General features: G+C 42.3%; 1 protein-coding gene across 1 annotated transcript in view; it reads left to right on the forward strand.

Annotated features, from left to right (window-relative positions):
* The window catches only part of SPPL2A (signal peptide peptidase like 2A), a 45,933-nt gene extending 26,129 nt beyond the window's left edge, over positions 1 to 19,804 (forward strand). The window contains exons 12-16 of the mRNA XM_070762352.1: positions 210 to 263; positions 717 to 816; positions 2,009 to 2,086; positions 3,686 to 3,846; positions 15,646 to 19,804. Coding sequence (XP_070618453.1) covers positions 210 to 263; positions 717 to 816; positions 2,009 to 2,086; positions 3,686 to 3,846; positions 15,646 to 15,711 — 459 coding nt within the window. The 3' untranslated portion in view covers positions 15,712 to 19,804. The remainder of the gene's footprint in view (positions 1 to 209; positions 264 to 716; positions 817 to 2,008; positions 2,087 to 3,685; positions 3,847 to 15,645) is intronic.
* The last annotated feature ends 248 nt before the right edge of the window (positions 19,805 to 20,052 follow it).

The raw sequence follows: 20,052 nt of genomic DNA on the forward strand, positions 1-20,052 counted from the left end.
GAGTGATGGTGAAATATGGGCATACCTAGGTAAGCCCATGACTGCTCTCGCAGCTGCATTCTGCACGATCTGAAGTTTCCGAACACTTTGCAAAGGTAGCCCCATGTAGAGAGCATATTCCAATATAAACTGCTTAGAAAATGTAGCCATTTTTAAAAATATTTTTTCTTCCAAGTATTAAATGCTTGTTGACTTGGGTTTGATCCTAGAGTGATGGAAACTTGATGGATGCCTCTGCTGAACAATCAGCTCCTCATGAGAAAGTAAGGATTGTGTTTAAGATACATTCCATGGATTTTCAATGGCCTACTTTCCAAAAAAATAAAATAAATCAGTATTCTTTGGGGCAGGGGGTAAAAAAACACCTCTCCACGTTAATTTCTTCGATCTTAAGTGTTGCCCAATCAATTTTGCTCAGGCTAAAAAACCTTTTCCTCTCATTTCCTGGGGTTTCCTCATTTTATCAAATCATTTGTCAGCGGTGTCTGTCTGCTAAATACGGATGTTTACTCTTGTGGTGTTTGTGTTTGATCATACTTTTTTGTGCACTCTGCTTCTTGGTTGCTGTTTTTTCTGATTGTTAACCCTCCCTGTATGTAAACTAGATGAGGAGATGATTCTGGTTAAAATGTTATTTTTTTGTGAAACATCCTTTGGCTTGGTCTTATGGGGTTAATTTTTTTTTTCAACCCTCCCCACCCCCAACTGTTTTTCAGTTGCCCGTGGTCTTCAAGGTGCCCAGGTTGGACATATCACCCGCAGTATTGTGTATGAGGCCATTCTCATTACTTGGATTTGGTGATATTGTTGTTCCAGGTAAGGGTCGCTTTCAGCTGTGGGTGGATTCAGCCTTCTCTCCTTCCAAAGTTGGTAAAAACGAGGACCCAGATTGTTTTTTGGGGCGGCACAACATGCTGTGTCTGTAAACTGCTTAGAGATGGCTTTAAAGTACTGTGAAGTATATATATAAAGTACAGTGATACCTCATCTTACAAACGCCTCGTCATACAAACTTTTCGAGATACAAACCCGGGGTTTAAGATTTTTTTGCCTCTTCTTACAAACTATTTTCACTTTACAAACCCACCACCGCCGCTGGGATGCCCCGCCTCCGGACTTCCGTTGCCAACGAAGCACCCGTTTTTGCGCTGCTGGGATTCCCCTGAGGCTCCCCTCCATGGGAAACCCCACCTCTGGACTTCCGTGTTTTTGTGATGCTGCAGGGGAATCCCAGCAGGGGAATCCCAGCAGCACAAAAATGAGTGCTTCGCTGGCAACGGAAGTCCGGAGGTGGGGTTTCCCAGTGAGGGGAACCTCAGTGAAATTGCAGCATCGCAGAAACACAAAGGTCCAGAGGTGGGGCTTCGAGGACTTCGGTGTTTTTGCAATGTCGTCTGGCAGGACCAGCGGAAGAGCCTTCTCTGTGGTGGCCCCGACCTCCTGGAACCAGCTCCCCCCAGAGATTAGGATTGCCTCCACCCTCCTTGCCTTTTGTAAACTCCTTAAAACCCACCTCTGCCGTCAGGCATGGGGGAACTGAGATATCTCCCCTTGCCTATGTAGTTTTTATGTATGATATGATTGTGTGTATGTTTTTATATACTGGGTTTTTAAAGATTTTTTTAATGTAAAATTGCTATTTTAGATTTTAAATATTAGATTTGTTACCATGTATTGTTTTTTATCACTGCTGTGAGCCGCCCTGAGTCTACAGAGAGGGACGGCATACAAATCTAATAAATGAATGAATGAATGAATGAATGAATGAACTTGAAAGCGCATAATCAAACTTACAGCTCTCCTAAACCTCCATAATTCACCTAACAAACATGGCAAGAAAAGGTGTAAAATGGGACAAAACTCACTTAACAAATTTCTCACTGAGCAATATAAATTTTGAGGCTTAATTGCAGTCTTAATTTGAAGAGTGCAATCCTGTTGTTTTGTCATTTTCTTCCTGACAAAATCTCTCTGACCTGTTTTTCATTTTGGGTGTCTTTTTTTTAAGGTCTCCTGGTCGCTTACTGCAACAGATTTGATGTACAAACCAGCTCTTCCTCTGTGTATTTTATTTTCTGCACCATAGGTAATCTATCCCAACAATTATTTTGAAAAAAATAGTTTCTGATATAAACAAATAAATACATGCTGGCGATATGATATGTTACCTTGAAAATAGTTTTAAAAGACATACAACTGTAAAATGTAATGGACACAGGTGATGATTTGTGGCAATGTACATGTTATTTTTAATGTTTTTTTCCTGTTTTTGAAAATTAATAAATAAACTTTTTTTTTGGGGGGGAGGGGGGGTTATTTTGAAAAAAAAAAACGGTATGAGGAATGCCCCTTAGGGAGAGATCCAATCCCAGCCTCTTGGCCTTTTAGGAGAAGCCTTAAAACCTCACTCTGCCGATTGGCCTGAGGCTCTGGACTGGAAGAGGTGTTCCCTATTGGAGGTGGTTAGTAGATTAAGAGATTATTTCACCCCGCTGTGTTAGAGCCGGGGTGGCGCAGTGGTTGGAGTGCAGCACTGCAGGCTACTTCAGCTCACTGCTAGCTGTAGTTCAGCAGTTCAAATCTCACCAGCTGCTCAAGGTTGACTCAGCCTTCCACGCACTATGCACGTGTGCCACTGTCATGTGTGCTTCTTCACCCTCTGCGCATACGCAGAAAGCTTTGCGCCTGGTTATGACCTTTAAAGCCCTTCATGGCATTGGACCAGAATACCTCCGAGACCGCCTCCTGCCGCACGAATCCCAGCGACTGATTAGGTCCCACAGAGTGGGCCTTCTCCGGGTCCTGTCAACTAAACAATGTCGGTTGGCGGGCCCCAGGGGAAGAGCCTTCTCTGTGGCGGCCCCGACTCTCTGGAACCAACTCCCCCCGGAGATTAGAACTGCCCCTACTCTCCCTGCCTTCCGTAAAGTTCTTAAAACCCACCTTTGTCGTCAGGCATGGGGGAACTGAAACACCTCCCCCGGGCACGTACAATTTATGTATGGTATGTTTGTGTGTGTGCTTGTTAGTATATCGGGGTTCTTTTTTAAACTTTTTTAAATATTTAAATTTATTTGAATCTATTTGGATTTGTACGATTTGTTTATGCCTGTTGTGAGCCGCCCCGAGTTCACGGAGAGGGGCGGCATACAAATCTAAATAATAAATAAATAATAAATAAATAAATGACCAGAAGGTTAAAAACAACAAAATGGCGATGTCTGGGTGGGTAGGTGTAGCCTTGTGCTGCCGTTGCTACCGGTTCTCGGAACCATCGGTGGCCGCCGCTACCATATAAGGGGAAGAGCCTTCTCTGTGGCGGCCCCGGCCCTCTGGAACCAACTCCCCCCAGAGATTAGAATTGCCCCCACCCTCCTTGCCTTTCGTAAGCTCATTAAAACCCACCTCTGCCCTCAGGCATGGGGGAATTGAGATACTCTTTCCCCCTAGGCCTTTACAATTTTATGCATGGTATGTCTGTACGTATGTTTGGTTTTTATAATAAGGGTTTTTAACTGTTTTAGTATTGGATTATTATTATAGGCTGTTTTATTGCTGTTGTTAGTCTGCGGAGAGGGGCGGCATACAAATCCAATAAATAAATAAATAAATAAATACATACATACATACATACATACATACATACATACATACATGTTTCTTTTAAATGTTTGCCTTTCTGCAGCTTATGGTGTCGGCATGGTGCTCACCTTCGTGTGTCTAATATTAATGAAGATGGCTCAACCAGCTCTTCTCTATTTGGTGCCCTGCACACTCATCCCTTGTGCCCTGCTTGCTTTGTACCGCAAGGAGATGAAAAAATTCTGGAACGGTAACAGCTATCAGGTGAGGAGAGACTGTTCAGGTCCTGGGAGCAGCTGCTGCTCGTTCTTCTTGGTAGGGAAGGGTTTGCCTATTTGCCGATGACTCTAACGTGTGCAATAGGGTTGATATTCCTGGAGGCGTCTGTAATATGGTAAATGATGTAGCTTTACTAGATAAATGGTCAAAGCAATGGAAACTGCAGTTTAATGTTTCCAAATGTAAAATCATGCACCTGGGGAAAAGGAATCCTCAATCTGAGTATTGCATTGGCAGTTCTGTGCTAGCAAAAACTTCAGAAGAAAAGGATTTAGGGGTAGTGATTTCTGACAGTCTCAAAATGGGTGAACAGGGCAGTCAGGCGGTAGGGAAAGCAAGTAGGATGCTTGGCTGCATAGCTAGAGGTATAACAAGCAGGAAGAGGGAGATTATGATCCTGCTATATAGAGCGCTGGGGAGACCCCATTTGGAGTACTGTGTTCAGTTCTGGAGATTTCACCTACAAAAAGATATTGACAAAATTGAACGGGTCCAAAGACGGGCTACAAGAATGGTGGAAGGTCTTAAGCATAAAACGTATCAGGAAAGACTTCATGAACTCCATCTGTAGAGTCTGGAAGACAGAAGAAAAAGGGGGGGGGGGACATGATCGAAATATTTAAATATGTTAAAGGGTTAAGTAAGGTCCAGGAAAGTGAACACAAGAACAAGGGGACACAATCTGAAGTTAGTTGGGGGAAAGATCAAAAGCAACATGAGAAAATATTATTTTACTGAAAGAGTAGTAGATCCTTGGAACAAACTTCCAGCAGACATGGTAGATAAATCCGCAGTAACTGAATTTAAACATGCCTGGGATAAACATATATCCACCCTAAGATAAAATACAGAAAATAGTATAAGGGCAGACTAGATGGACCATGAGGTCTTTTTCTGTCATCAGTCTTCTATGTTTCTATGTTTCTTCATACGGAGGGAATGGCTTGTGAGATCTGGAGTTGACCATAGCCGTTGGGTTAGAATTGGCAAGTTTAGGGACAAAGTCACTACAGATGGTGATAATTATCTGCCTGATGCTGTCCCGGTGCCTCTTAGTCCAACATTGCTCACTTTGACCATAGACATAATATTTGGAGGTAGGGGTGCTTGCTACACGTGCTGCCTTGGGGAAAACAATATGAGAAAAATCAGTCTAATAATGTGTGGGCCTTCAAGTCTTGACTCCATGGGACTGCCTGGACAAGTCCCTGCGTTTTTCTCGGCCACATTTTTGCAAGTGTTATGCCGTTACCTTCCTCCTGGGGTCAAGAGGGAATGACTGGCTCTTAAGTTGTCCAGCTGGTTTTGTGCCTAAGGGAGGATTAAAGTTCACAATCTCCCTGGTTTTTTTAGCCTGGTGCCTTAATCCGCTACACCAAGCCAGCTCTCCATAATCGTAAGGAGTAAATAAAAGTAAACCTTCACCAAATAGCTTGCCGAAAGAGGATGCCTTTTGAAGGAGACTAGGAGGGCAGAAAAAGTAGATCTGAGAAGGGATGGAACCAGCTTGAAATACCCCTTGTCCCCCTTTCTTCATTGCTGGCAGGATCAATTTCTTGCTGTATTCCCTGCTTGGCTTCTACTTTATTTTTTGCCATGGTTACACTGCTTTTCCATGTTATCTGATTCTATTCACTTTTCTTCTTCTTCTTCTTCTTCTTCTTCTTCTTCTTCTTCTTCTTCTTCTTCTTCTTCTTCTTCTTCTCCTTCTTCTTCTCCTCCTCCTCCTCCTCCTCCTCCCCTCCTCCTCCTCCTCCTCCTCTTCTTCTTCTTCTCCTCCTCTTCTTCTCCTCCTCCTCTTCCTCTTCTCCTCCTCCTCCTCCTCTTCTCCTCCTCCTCCTCCTGTTCTCCTTCTCCTCCTCCTCCTCTTCTTCTTCTCCTCCTCCTCCTCTTCTTCTCCTTCTCCTCCTCCTCCTCTTCTTCTCCTTCTCCTTCTTCTGTCCTCAACTGCTTTGTTTCTGTGCCACCTGCATATCTACCTATTGGTTTGGCTGTTCTACGAGGGTTATCCCGAAAGCAAGGTAACAAGACACGTAGCTCTCGCGGGGAATGTTCGCGGGGGAAGTTGGTATTACTATCGTGTAGCAGGAAGCCAGCGGAAGAGAACAAGCAGTGCCAGTGGTCAGTAGATCATCGGCTGGCGTTGTGTTGAAGGTTAGAGACGAGGGTTCTCATTATGTTTCCCTCCACGTGCAAAATTATTATTATTATTATTAATTAGATTTGCACGCTGTAATTCGCTACCTGAATGCTAAGGGCATGAACGCTGATGCCTATTCACAGGTAATGGAGGATCTTGCGGCTGGATGTTTACACAGAGGTCTTCTCAACTTTTATCAACTGGGAAGGCAATCATTGCTGTAGGAACCAGAGCAGCGTAGCTTAGATCAATATGTACTTTGTGCCTCTTTTCTAGTCTCACACGGGTTCCCAAGACATATTTAAAGGCTGAGCCTGGGAAATTAACCAGGGGTTGGGGGAAAAGAGGCAACGTAATTCAGGATTAACATATCTCTAATGGGAGTCCCCTGGCCCTACTACTTCAGTCCCACTTCTAAACTAACTACCCCTGTCTCAAATGGCAGGTTTCATTATCGAGAAGTACTTAACGTTGCCATAGCGCTAGTTTCATAGGATTTTCTCGGCAAGCAAGGATTTTAAATTGCTTTGAACTTTGGATCTTTGTGTCAGCACGACTTAGTCTGGAATGAAAATCCTAACTCGCGGCATGAGAATTTCACGGCAGTTCAAGCCAGGCGCAGTTCAACGAGACCTTTAATCTAGTCTTGCAAGTTCTCATGGGCAAGAAATCTTTTTGTTCTACTTGCACTTTTTAAAAGCAAAAGTCCACGCGCTGTATTTCTGCAAGTTCAGGCTGTCTGATTCAACCAGTTATTAACATTCAGCGCCAAGTGGAGAAATATTTTAAAGTTAAGAACGGGTGGGGGGGGGGGGGGAGTCACCAGAATTGATGAACTGTCAGGTATTACCCTGTTTTCCCCAAAACATCCCCTGACAAACCCAATCGGGTTTTTGAATGCATGGCCATAAGGCCAAGCGCTTATTTCAGGGTTAAAATATATATATAAAACAGGGTCTTATTTTCAAACAAACACGGTACAGTAATACCTCGTCTTACGAACCTAATTGGTTCCCAGGGGAAGTTCGTAAAACAAAAAGTTCGTAAGACGAAACATTGTTTCCCATAGGAAACAATGTAAAATCAATTAATCCGTGCAACGAAAAAACTTTTCTTCTTACGAACCCACTGCCGCCGCCACCGAGAAACCCCGCAGCCCAGCTGTCGCTTTTTGAAACAGCCGGGGGGCTTCTCAGCGGCCTCCCAAACCCGAACTTTTGCCGAACTTCCGGGTTCGGGGTTCGGGAGGCTGCCGAGAAGCCCCGCCACCCGGCTGTCGTCTTTTAAAACAGCCGGGGGGCTTCTCGGCGGCCTCCCGAACGCCAAACCCGCAAGTTCGGGTTTGGCGTTCAGGTTCAGGAGGACGCTGAGAAGCCCCCCGGCTGTTTCAAAAAGTGACAACTGGGCCGCGGGGCTTCTCGGTGGCCTCGGTGGCGGGTTCGTAAGAAGAAAAAGGTTCGTAAGAAGAGGCAAAAAATTTCTGAACCCTGGGTTCGTATCTCGGGTTGTTCGTAAGACGAGGGGTTTGTATCATGAGGTACCACTGTACGTCCAAATTTGCTGAGTGGGAACACCCGAAATCACGTTTTAGAGCAGGAGTTCCCAAACTTGGCAACTTTGCGGACTTCAGTTCCCAGAATTCCCAGCTATGCTGGCTGGAGAATTCTGGGAGTTGAAGTCCACAAATCTTTTAACAGTTGTCAAGTTTGAAGACCTCCGTTTTAGAGGCAGTTAACACTTCCAAGTTACATGAACTCGAATTAACGCTTATTTCCCCCGAGGAGCCTTTTAAACGGAATGCTCCCCCTGGGGGAAAACAGCTTTGTTCTGTTTTCGTAGTATTTGAGACGCAAACTACCCTGAGCTTTAAAGTGTCGCGAGCGATCCTGTGATGCAGTTTATTATTATTATTATTATTATTATTATTATTATTATTATTATTATTATTTATTGGATTTGTATGCCGCCCCTCTCCGCAGACTCGGGGCGGCTAAGAACAATGATAAAAAAACCCAGCATGTAACAATCCAATTAATAAAACAACTAAAAACCCTTATAGTAAAACCAAACATACACACAAACATACCATGCATAACTTCTAATGGCCTGCACCAATTTCCCACCCTACAAGATCTTATTTTATTTTATTTTTTGCAAAAATACCCAACGGGTTTGCTAGGCAGTGATTTGATGAATATTTTTGGAAATCTTAAAATGGCACGGATCTTGATACCCCAGCCAGCGTGCTCCTGCCTTTTCATTGTTGCATTCTCATTGCCCTAAATTATAGGGGCACAACAAAATGCGATGCTATTTGGAGCTTGCTGTTGATCTTATTTCTAGCTAGGCATGTGGATAAAACTGAGTAGAGTCTTTCTGGGGTTTCCTGAAACCTGTTTTCAGAGCTTTGGAACCCATTGCACAGTTAAAGCTTAACAATCACCATGATTTGTTTTTTGGGTTTTTTTTGCCTACTTGTGTGTTTCCATCTGGCCCTTTTAGTCTAACTTAGCAAGGATGATAAATGTTGAATCAGCCAAAGAAACCATGGTGATAGTTTAGAAAATGTTATAAAATTAATCTGTATTTTTTATGGGCTTGGTGCTTAAATGGAAGTAATAATTATAATTATAATTATAATTATAATTATAATTATAATTATAATTATAATTTATTGGATTTGTATGCCGCCCCTCTCCGCAGACTCGGGGCGGCTAACAACAATAATAAACACAACATGTACAATCCAATAATAAAAACAACTAAAACCCACTATTATAAAACCAAACATACACACAAACCTACCATGCATAACTTGTAATGGCCTAGGGGGAAGAGCTATCTCAACTCCCCCATGCCTGGCGGTATAAATGAGTCTTGAGTAGTTTACGAAAGACAGGGAGGGTGGGGGCAGTTCTAATCTCCGGGGGGAGTTGGTTCCAGAGGGCCGGGGCCGCCACAGAGAAGGCTCTTCCCCTGGGGCCCGCCAAACTACATTGTTTAGTCGACGGGACCCGGAGAAGGCCAACTCTGTGGGACCTTATCGGTCGCTGGGATTCGTGCAGTAGCAGGCGGTTCCGGAGATAATCTGGTTCATTGCCATGTAGGGCTTTAAAGGTCATGACCAACACTTTGAATTGTGACCGGAAACTGATCGGCAGCCAATGCAGGCCACGGAGTGTTGAAGAAACATGGGTGAATCTTGGAAGCCCCATGATGGCTCTCGCGGCTGCGTTCTGCACAATCTGAAGTTTCCGAACACTTTTTAGAGGTAGCCCCATGTAGAGAGCGTTGCAGTAATCGAACCTCGAGGTGATGAGGGCATGAGTGACTGTGAGCAGTGACTCCCTGTCCAAATAGGGCCGCAACTGGTGCACCAGGCGAACCTAGGCAAACGCCCTCCTCGCCACAGCCGAAAGATGATGTACTAGGTACATCAGATATTTTCCTCTCCCTCTAGAAACTTACGTTCAGCTCTGTATGAAAACAAATTGTGAAGTTTTCATCCTTATACGCTGCCTTAAGTACAAGGAGAAAGGCAGGGGATAAATGGAAGGAAAGGGGCAGCATACAAATCTAATAAATTATTGTTATTGTTGTTGTTGTTGTTGTTGTTATTATTATTATTATTATTATTATTATTATTATTATTATTATTATGGAATAAATATATTTTGTCTTTATTTCTGCTGGTCACAGAAGAGGATAGCAAAACCCTAGCTTACTTCCTCTGGCCTCTTTGGAATGTTAGCTGTTATTTTTGACATATTTCTAAACCTACCTTTTGCTTGCCAGCCGTAACAATTTTTAACTGGGTGATTTTTACCATTCACAAATTGCACTGGATGCTTTTATAAGCCCATGGCATTCACACATGCCAAGCTCTGAGGTTGCTTGAACCAACAATGTTGGCGTAATCTCCACCACCGTCCCCACGCCAGCGTGCTTCGGTATTTGAATTGACGGAGCCAGCTAGCAAATAAAAATTAGCTTGAAAGGTTGACTTCCCTGTGTTTACTTTTGTCCCAAACTGACCGCATGGTTTTTCAGTCTGCACTTGGTTTGATTCTTGACATGGAAAGAATTGGACATCCGTATTTTTCCATGATCAGTGCCACATTTTTTTCAGGCTGGGCCTGTTTGCCCTTTTCCTTCAGTTTAATGTAATGGCCACCTGATTGATTTTTTCTCTCTGATCTTTTTCTGCGATGGGAAGGGATGCTGTTTTTGCAAAGAGCCTTCATTGCTTTTTCCAGCTGCATTTTTGGGAGATTTCTTGTGGTTGTTTGAATGAGTAGAATTATTATTATTATTATTATTATTATTATTATTATTATTATTATTTATTGGATTTGTATGCCGCCCCTCTCCGCAGACTCGGGGCGGCTAACAACAATGATAAAAAACAACATGTAACAATCCAATTTAATAAAACAACTAAAAACCCTTATTATAAAAACCAAACATACACACAAGCATACCATACATAACTTGTAATGGCCTAGGGGAAGGAATATCCTAACTCCCCCATGCCTGTCCACAAAGGTGGGTCTTGAGTAATTTGCGAAAGACAAGGAGGGTGGGGGCCATTCTAATTTCTGGGGGGAGTTGATTCCAGAGGGCCGGGGCCGCCACAGAGAAGGCTCTTCCCCTGGGGCCCGCCAAACAACATTGTTTGGTCGACGGGACCCGGAGAAGGCCAACTCTGTGGGACCTTATTGGCCGCTGGGATTTGTGCGGTAGAAGGCGGTTCCGGATGTATTCTGACCCAATGCCATGTAGGGCTTTAAAGGTCATGACCAACACTTTGAATTGTGACCGGAAACCGACCGGCAGCCAGTGCAGGCCGCGGAGTGTTGCATCTCTCTAGCAGCATCTGCTTTGACCAGAGATCAGTAATCCTGGCAACACGTTGGCTGGGGAATTCTGGGAGTTGAAGTCCATGAGGCTTAAAGTTAGGAGGTCCTTGGAGCTCTCTGAGTTTGGTTGCAGATGTTTCATTACTCAAGTTAGGTACAGTGTTCCCTCGATTTCCGCGAGGGATGCATTCGAAGACCGCCTGTGAAAGTCAAATTTCCGCGAAGTAGAGATGCAGAAGTAAAAACACTATTTTGGGCTATGGACAGTATCACAAGCCATCCCTTAACACTTTAAACCCCTAAATTACCATTTCCCATTCCCTTAACAACCATTTACTCACCATTATTACTGGTACTCACCATTGAATAAGGCACTTAGTGATCCTGATACTGTATTTATAAACATAATTATTTATTAACAATGATTATTATTTTTGTTATTTATTTGCAAAAATTATTAGTTTGGCGATGACGTATGGCGTCATCGGATGGGAAAAACCGGGCTATAGGAAAAAAATCTCGAAGTATTTTTTAATCAATAATTTTTGAAAAACCGCGGTATAGGCTATTCGCGAAGTTCGAACCCGTGAAAATCGAGGGGACACTGTAATGTCATCAGTGCTAATCACCATCATGAACATCAACACCATCATCACTAGCGCTGATAATGTTACCCAGTTTGGCTAATGAAACATCTGCAAGAAAAAAAGCCAAGCTCAGAGAGCATCAAGGACCCTTCATTTCAACTCTGAGCTACAAATATTCTCTTTTTATTAGTCTTAAGGTTGCCGAATTTGGAGAGCCCTGGTTTAGATGCTACGCTTTCTGCAACAAGTGAGCTGCAGGCTACCCAAACATCATGTCTTCAGTCAGTTTAAGAGGAAGAGTATATCCCAGCTCAGCCCATGCTACAGATTCAAGATTTATTTGGCTCCTATCCATTTTTAAGAAAGCCGCAGGAAAGTACTGTATTTGACTCATTAAAACAGAAGCAAAGGAGGGCGGGTTCATCCCTCTGGTTTTGTGTTTGCATTTAGGGAGAAAAAAACCATCCACCCTCTTTAGCTTCACAAATTTTCTGCCAAAAATACATTGCAGAAAAGCACTTCCTCCGATTCCCCCATTGGCTTTTTAAGAAAATATTGATTAACTTCAAGAAAACAAATGACTTTACCCATGTGTTGGGGTTTTTTTGCTTTCTGAGGAGTTATGGGTATTTGTGGTTTTTTTTAAGTCCTTAGGTTTTTTCTCCAACACTAAGATATCAATTGCTGATTTTGTGGGTGATGACAGCTTTCTTTCTCTCATAGCTAGATAGTAAGAGTATATAATTAGTAAGAGTGAAGGTACTTTAAGAATATGTAGACAGGTTCACATGTTTGGTTAATCATGATTAAATGATAGTTCACACAAGTTGCTGTGTCCCAAACTGTTCTGTCGGGCTCTCTGGTAGACTCCTCCCAGAAATTCACAGGTACAAATTTCAGACACAATGAAATTCAAATTCAAAACAATGTTCTTTATAATGAAAATTCACTTAAACTAAGCCCTCTTTTGGTATAGCCAAGAGCCCTGGTCTCCAAACAAACTGGTAATTTGTACAAGTCCCTTATCAGTTCTGTGATATTTAGCTTGCAGCTGTGAGGCAATTCACAGCCCTTCTTCTTTCACAAAGTGAAACACACTTTGCTCTGGTTTAGTTTCAAAGCGGGGGAAATCAGCACACAAAAGGTCAAAGTCAGTAAAGCAGTCACGAAACACAAGGATCAGATAATCCTCCACAATGGCCAAACCCACAGGCTGCTCTTTATAGCAGCCTCACTAATTACCACAGCCCCACCCAACCACAGGTGGCCTCATTTTCTTTGATAATAATCTCTCTGTTCTTGTTGCCTATGCATCGCTCTCCGCATGCGTGGCTGTATCATTAACTCTTGTTCTGAATCCAAGGAGGAGCTAGATAATTGATCTCCTTCTGAGCTGTCTGCCACCCTCTCCTCCTCCCTGTCACTCATGTCTTCTTGGTCAGAGGAGTCTTCATCAGCATATTCCACCAGGGGCAAAACAGGCCTGCAGCATTTGGATGTTTCCCCCACATCCACAGTCCTTGGGGCAGGAGCTGGGCCAGAGCTAACCACAACACCTTCAAGAAAACAAATGACTTTACCCATGTGTTGGTTTTTTGCTTTCTGGGGAGTTATGGGTATTTGGTGTGTTTTTTTAAAGTCCTTAGATTTTTTTCTCCACCACTAAGATATCAACTGCTGATTTTGTGAGCGATGACAGCTTTCTTTCTCTCATAGTTAGATAGTAAGAGTATATAATTAGTAAGAGTGAAGGTACTTTAGGAATATGTAGACGGGTTCACATGTTTGGTTAATCATGACTAAATTATAGTTCACACAACTTGCTGTGTCCCAAACTAACCACTTTTTTTTTACTCCTGCAGTTTTCTGAATCCAACCATTGTGTTATGTATTTATATAACCAAGTGGATGCTTCTGTTTGCATCTGTTTCTGACTTTAAGCAGAAATAGTTTCCCCCCCTTCTCTTGAATCAATTTTTTAGAGCCTCCCAACAGTTTTTAAGTAAAGTTTCTCTACTATAATAGAGATAGTTTAGAATGCTGTCTTAAGCATCTTATAGTTTATTTCCATATACAGTGATACCTCGTCTTACAAACACCTCGTCATACAAACTTTTCAAGATACAAACCCGGGGTTTAAGATTTTTTTGCCTCTTCTTACAAACTATTTTCACCTTACAAATCCACCGCCGCCACTGGGATGCCCCGCCTCCGGACTTCCATTGCCAGCGAAGCGCCCATTTTTGCACTGCTGGGATTCCCCTGAGGCTCCCCTCCATGGGAAACCCCACCTCCGGACTTCCATGTTTTTGTGATGCTGCAGGGGAATCCCAGCAGGGGAATCCCAGTAGCGCAAAAACGGGCGCTTTGCTGGCAACGGAAGTCCAGAGGTGGTGTTTCCCAGCGAGGGGAGCCTCAGTGAAATCGCAGCATCACAAAAACACAGAGGTCCGGAGGTGGGGTTTCGAGGACTTCGGTGTTTTTGTGATGCTGCGATTTCACTGATGCTCCCTTCGCTGGGAAACCCCACCTCCGGACTTTCGTTGCCAGCAAAGTGCTCATTTTTGCGATGCTGGGATTCCCCTGCAGCATCGCAAAAACACAGAAGTCCAGAGGTGGGGTTTCCTATGGAGGGGAGCCTCAGGGGAATCCCAGCAGTACAAAAACGGGCGCTTCGGCTGGCAAAAGGGGTGAATTTTGGGCTTGCACGCATTCATCGCTTTTCCATTGATTCCTATGGGAAACATTGTTTCATCTTACAAACTTTTCACCTTAAGAACCTCGTCCCGGAACCAATTAAGTTTGTAAGACAAGGTATCACTGTATTTGCTATGTGTATTAAGTACAGCAAATTATATCTGGTTGAAAACATCTAATGTTTTTTTGTTCGGCTTATTTTCCAGGATTTCCTGAAAAGAAGAAACAATCATTTTTAATTTCTCATGCAACTCATTCTACTCACAATTTAGAAATACTGTACTGTATATGAATTTGTAAACCAGTAGTAAAATAGTGTTTGTTTTGTTGCTTGGGAACAAAGGCTCTGATTATTCACTTAGACAAACTTCCTTTATCTTTGGTCCTGGTTGAATACGATCATATTTATTATATTATTTCATTTCATTTCATTTCATTTATTGGATTTATATGCCGCCCCTCTCCGAAAACTCGGGGCGGCTAACAACAGTCATAAACAATATACAGTAAAAATCCAATACTAAAAACTAACTTAAAACCCCCTAATGTATAAAACCAACATACGTACAAACATACCATACATACAGTTGTATCAGCCTAGGGGGAGAAGAGGTCTTAATTCCCCCATGCCTGGCGGCAGAGGTGGGTTTTGAGTAGCTTACGAAAGGCAAGGAGGGTAGGGGCAATTCTAATCTCTGGGGGGAGTTGGTTCCAGAGGGCCGGGGCCGCCACAGAGAAGGCTCTTCTCCTGGGTCCCGCCAAGTGGCATTGTTTCGTTGACGGGACCCGGAGAAGACCCACTCTGTGGGACCTAACTGGCCGCTGGGATTCGTGCGGCAGAAGGCGGTTCCTGAGATAATCTGGTCCGGTGCCATGAAGGGCTTTATAGGTCATAACCAACACTTTGAATTCTGACCGGAAACTGATCGGCAACCAATGCAGACTGCGGAGTGTTGGTGTAACATGGGCATATTTGGGAAAGCCCATGATTGCTCTCGCAGCTGCATTCTGCACGATCTGAAGTTTCCGAACACTTTTCAAAGGTAGCCCCATGTAGAGAGCGTTACAGTAGTCGAGCCTCGAGGTGATAAGGGCATGAGTGACTGTGAGCAGTGACTCCCGGTCCAAATAGGGTCGCAACTGATGCACCAGGCGAACCTGGGCAAACGCCCCCCTCGCCACAGCTGAAAGATGTTTCTCTAATGTGAGCTGTGGATCGAGGAGGACGCCCAAGTTGCGAACCCTCTCTGAGGGGGTCAATGTTTCTCCCCCCAGAGTGATGGACGGACAGATGGAATTGTCCTTGGGAGGCAAGACCCACAGCCACTCCGTCTTGTCTGGATTGAGTTTGAGTTTGTTGACACCCATCCAGGCCCCAACAGCCTCCAGGCACCGGCACATCACTTCCGCTGCTTCGTTGACTGGACTCTCCTTGTAATTGCCTAACAAAAACACAAAGCAAGTAATTTGATTACTAACATGCCATTTCTTTTATACCCAGGTGATGAATTCTACTTCTAATGAGGAAAATGCCACACAAGCCTCCCAACACCACGAGGGACAATAACGCATCACCAAAAATAATGTACTATGATTTTTCTACTCAAATAATAGAGACTGGTTTAATTTTTAAACTGGAATATTTCATACACTTTATTATGAAAAGAATCGTCTTTTTTTACACTTGCACATATATTTTTGTGAAAAGTTTACTATTGATATTCTCAGAATTGTTAGAACATGTTATCGCTCGAGGTACTAAAACGTATTCAATAAACCTGTGCCTTGCTTCAATTCAAGTTTGTGGCCTATGAGATAGATAGCATTTCTAATTAATGGTCCAATTTGCTCTTGAATCTCAGGCTTTCCACCTAAATCTTTATTTGAAGCATTTAGGAGAAGAATAATGCAGACTAGAAGTGTCTGAGCAGAAGTCCAGCTAGCAGAAAAAGCCATGGGTTATATGCAAATACGAGAAAGCAATTATGAGCAACTAACAGTTGCATACAATCATGTAATCCTGAGTACAGTTCCCAGAAGTCCAGATTGGTGCCAATATTCTGCAGCAAAATATATATTTGATTGCATCCAATGATTGTCCCCGAAAAGAAAAAAAACAGAGGCATTGAGGCCTCAACACTTCCATTTTTTTCACCTTATCAAATTCTAAAAAAACCCAAACCTGAAATTTGTATTTGTATTTCTTAGATTTGTATGCCACCCCTCTCCGTAGACTCGGGGCGGCTCACAACAGTGATAAAAACAGTACATAGTGACAAATCTAATACAGTAATTAAAATCTAAAATAGTAATTATACATATAAAAATCTTAAAAAAAAACCCAGTAAATAAAAACATACATACAGTCATGTTGTGCATTACATAGGCAAGGGGAAGATGTCTCAGTTCCCCCAAGCTTGACGACAAAGATGGGTTTTGAGGAGTTTACGAAAGGCAAGGAGTCTTTGTGGGGGCAGTCTTAATCTCCGGGGGGAGCTGATTCCAGAGGGTCGGGGCTGCCACAGAGAAGGCTCTCCCCCTGGGTCCCGCCAGACAGCATTGTTTAGTCAACGGGACCAGGAGAAGACCAACTCTGTGGGACCTAACCGGTCGCTGGGATTCTTGCGGCAGAAGGCGGTCTCGTAGATAATCTGGTCCAGTGCCATGAAGGGCTTTATAGGTCATAACCAACACTTTGAATTGTGACCGGAAACTGATCGGCAACCAATGCAAGACTGCGGAGTGTTGGTGTGACATGGGCATATTTGGGAAAGCCCATGATTGCTCTCGCAGCTGCATTCTGCACGATCTGAAGTTTCCGAACATGTTCAGTCTGTCCCTTTCCATTTTGTAGCAATGTCACTGTCACAAATCTTTTGATCTTCAGTGATTGAAAGAAATAAGTTTTACAACCTGTGGCCTCAAAACAGGTCCTTGCCCATATAATAAAACAATGTATAAGGTATAATGTAGAGGGGTTGTGAAGTTATAAAATGAATAAGATGGACAAAGAATCAGTTGAGATGAGCCCATTCACTCATTATTGTTATAATTAGGAGTTTTTGCACTTAATCCATTGTAAGCTAATGAATATTATTTTTTAAAATACTTAACATAAAAATTGGAAGAAATACAAACACCAGAAACTTAAATTTTCCTCTTTGAATGTAAGCACAATTAATAAAAGTCTTTAGTTTCAAAATCAGAGGCTCATTTTTAGTTCTCCCCAGTGACCTTTTTCCCCATCGCTGTAACACATACCTCATTTGAATTTTTATTTCAACCTATGCCTTAGTGCAAAGCTTCTACAACTGATGACATAATAATAATTCAATTCAATTTATTAGATTTGTATGCCGCTCCTCTCCGAAGACTCGGGGCGGCTCACAACAATAATAAAAACAATATTCCAGCAAAAACAAATCTAATATTAAAAAGCACATAAAACCCTATCATATTTAAAAAAGCAAACAACATATATACAGTACACCCAAACATAAATATAAAAAAAAGCCTGGGGGAAAGGTGTCTCAACTCCCCCATGCCTGGCGGTATAGATGGGTCTTGAGTAATTTACGAAAGACAAGGAGTGTGGGGGCAGTTCTAATCTCCGGGGGGAGTTGATTCCAGAGGACCGGGGCTGCCACAGAGAAGGCTCTTCCCCTGGGGCCGGCCAAACGACATTGTTTGGTCGACGGGACCCGGAGAAGGCCAACTCTGTGGGACCTTATCGGTCGCTGGGATTCAGCTCTAGCATTTTGATTTGAAAGAGATTTTCCACTTTTAACATCTCTTGGAAGTGCTGATGAACAGAACTTTAGTAACTTTGAGCACCAACATAGTTTTAAACCAAAGATACTTGGAGGAATGTGTAAAAGAAAAAAAAATGGGAAAGAAAGACTTGGCAATGCTTTAGATCATACGTAATACAACAACAGTGTAACATAAACTTCCTCATTTGGTGTCTTCCACATATCAGAGGATTGCAGCTACAGAATATTGTTAAGAATTCTGGGAATTGTATTTTACACACGTTTTAAAGCCATCAAGTCAGGAAAAGCTGGAATAATTAGGTAACATAGATCTTGTAGATCAATCGAAAAGACCGGAAGCTTTTGAAATAACTCTTTTTTATGATGTTTGCACTCATGAGAAATAGGCTTCAGTTAAATGAAACTTCATTTAAGCTAATGAGAACAAATCTAAAAAGCAATTGAAAGCACCTGGTATTCTTTTTACTAGTTGCATATTTGTAGTCATCGCCACGGGGAAGACAAGATTTTCCTCTAAATTTGTAGACATGTCTTATAGCAAATTAGAATACAGTATTGGTTTTGTGTGGGCTTTTGATTTGAGGTGACACACCCATGGACAAGGCTGTCTTTGTGACAATGTCACTCCCATGCCCCAAGGTGTAGACAATGAAGGGAATAGATTGTACCATAGCTACAATTCCTTAATCTGTATATCAGATAATAGGTCCAAGGACTTTCCTGGACCATTTGATGGAACAGTTTCCATTCACTGTTGAGCAGAATACAGAAATGGGGGGAAAGGCCTATATTATCTTGATATACCATAGGGGTCTTCAGTATACATTTTCTTGTAAGGGACAGGAGGCATACAGCTGGGATATTTCCTGTTTTCTTTTCAGTCACAATCAATGAACCTTATTTAATTATTACTGGAGTCCTTTCTGTCAAAAGGCTTACTGATCATATGAGACACATTTAAACCAATCAAGGCTGCAGGGCAGGGATCCTATTGGTGACCAACCATCAGGTTTACAGACCTAAGAAACTTGAAAGGATAAATACCAAGGTTTCTTATCCTGTCTCCAACATGTCGTTCTTTTTTCTTTTTAATTATTCTTTAGCCAACTTGAATTCAAACAGACTTCTCATTTTATCACTGATTGTAATAAATCAAGGGAACCTGAAACTTACTTTTGCATCATGGACAGAAAAGAGTTACTTTTCTCCTAAAATGTCTTTTGACAAGAAGCAAGATTAAATCCGTAGATAAAATGTTAGTTTTAGTTTTAATTTTGCTGGGTTTGGGAGAGTAAAAGATGGCCAGAAATGAATAGACATTTTGAATTGATTTTGTCTATTTATTTTTTTTACATTATATTGTTTGCCACTTTGGATTTAAAAAAAAAAGTTGAATAAATTTAATTCCTAGAGAAATGTCAAATCTTGTTTAATGTCTAAGTTCATTGAATTACATTTGTACGAGTAGAATTGACAAATTATATAAAATTGTCCACTGAACATGCAGTTGCTTTTTTCAGAGAGGAGAGTAAGTATGATTCAAATTATGACAAATTTTCCAAACTTCTCATTTTGAAATGTCAAATTAATAGTGTCTGTATGGGCTATTTAACAATATTCTTTAAAATTGGGTGCTTTAATTATTGGCTACCGAATAGCATGCTAGGGCCACATTGGACATTTACTAAAAAGTGCTTAAAAATCAGTTGTCCATTTTCATTTAGTAATAACAATAACATTAATCATAGTACTGCTAGAGCAATAATCCAGTTTGATAATCACCTCCTTTGCTGCTTTATTTCTGAAACATTGTATATTTTTGTTTTCTAAGATTATTATAATTTGGAAAAATATTTTGTATCAAATAAACATTCAGCAATAATCAAATTTTGTTTTATTTCCTGTCTGGTTTACACATCAAACATAGCCTTGTTTGGCATCAATATACAGTGATCCCCCGCTCGTTGCGAGGGTTCCGTTCCAGGAGCCCCCGCAATGAGCGGGTTTTCGCGAAGTAGCGATGCGGAAGTAAAAACACCGTCTGCGCATGTGCAGACGGTGTTTTTACTCCCACAGCGCTAGCGAGGAGCCGAAGATTGGGGGCGGGGCGGCTGTTTGCCGCCGGCATGGGGGGC

The sequence above is a fragment of the Erythrolamprus reginae genome, chromosome 10 (assembly GCF_031021105.1).
Source record: "Erythrolamprus reginae isolate rEryReg1 chromosome 10, rEryReg1.hap1, whole genome shotgun sequence".
In the NCBI taxonomy this organism is placed as follows: domain Eukaryota; kingdom Metazoa; phylum Chordata; class Lepidosauria; order Squamata; family Dipsadidae; genus Erythrolamprus; species Erythrolamprus reginae.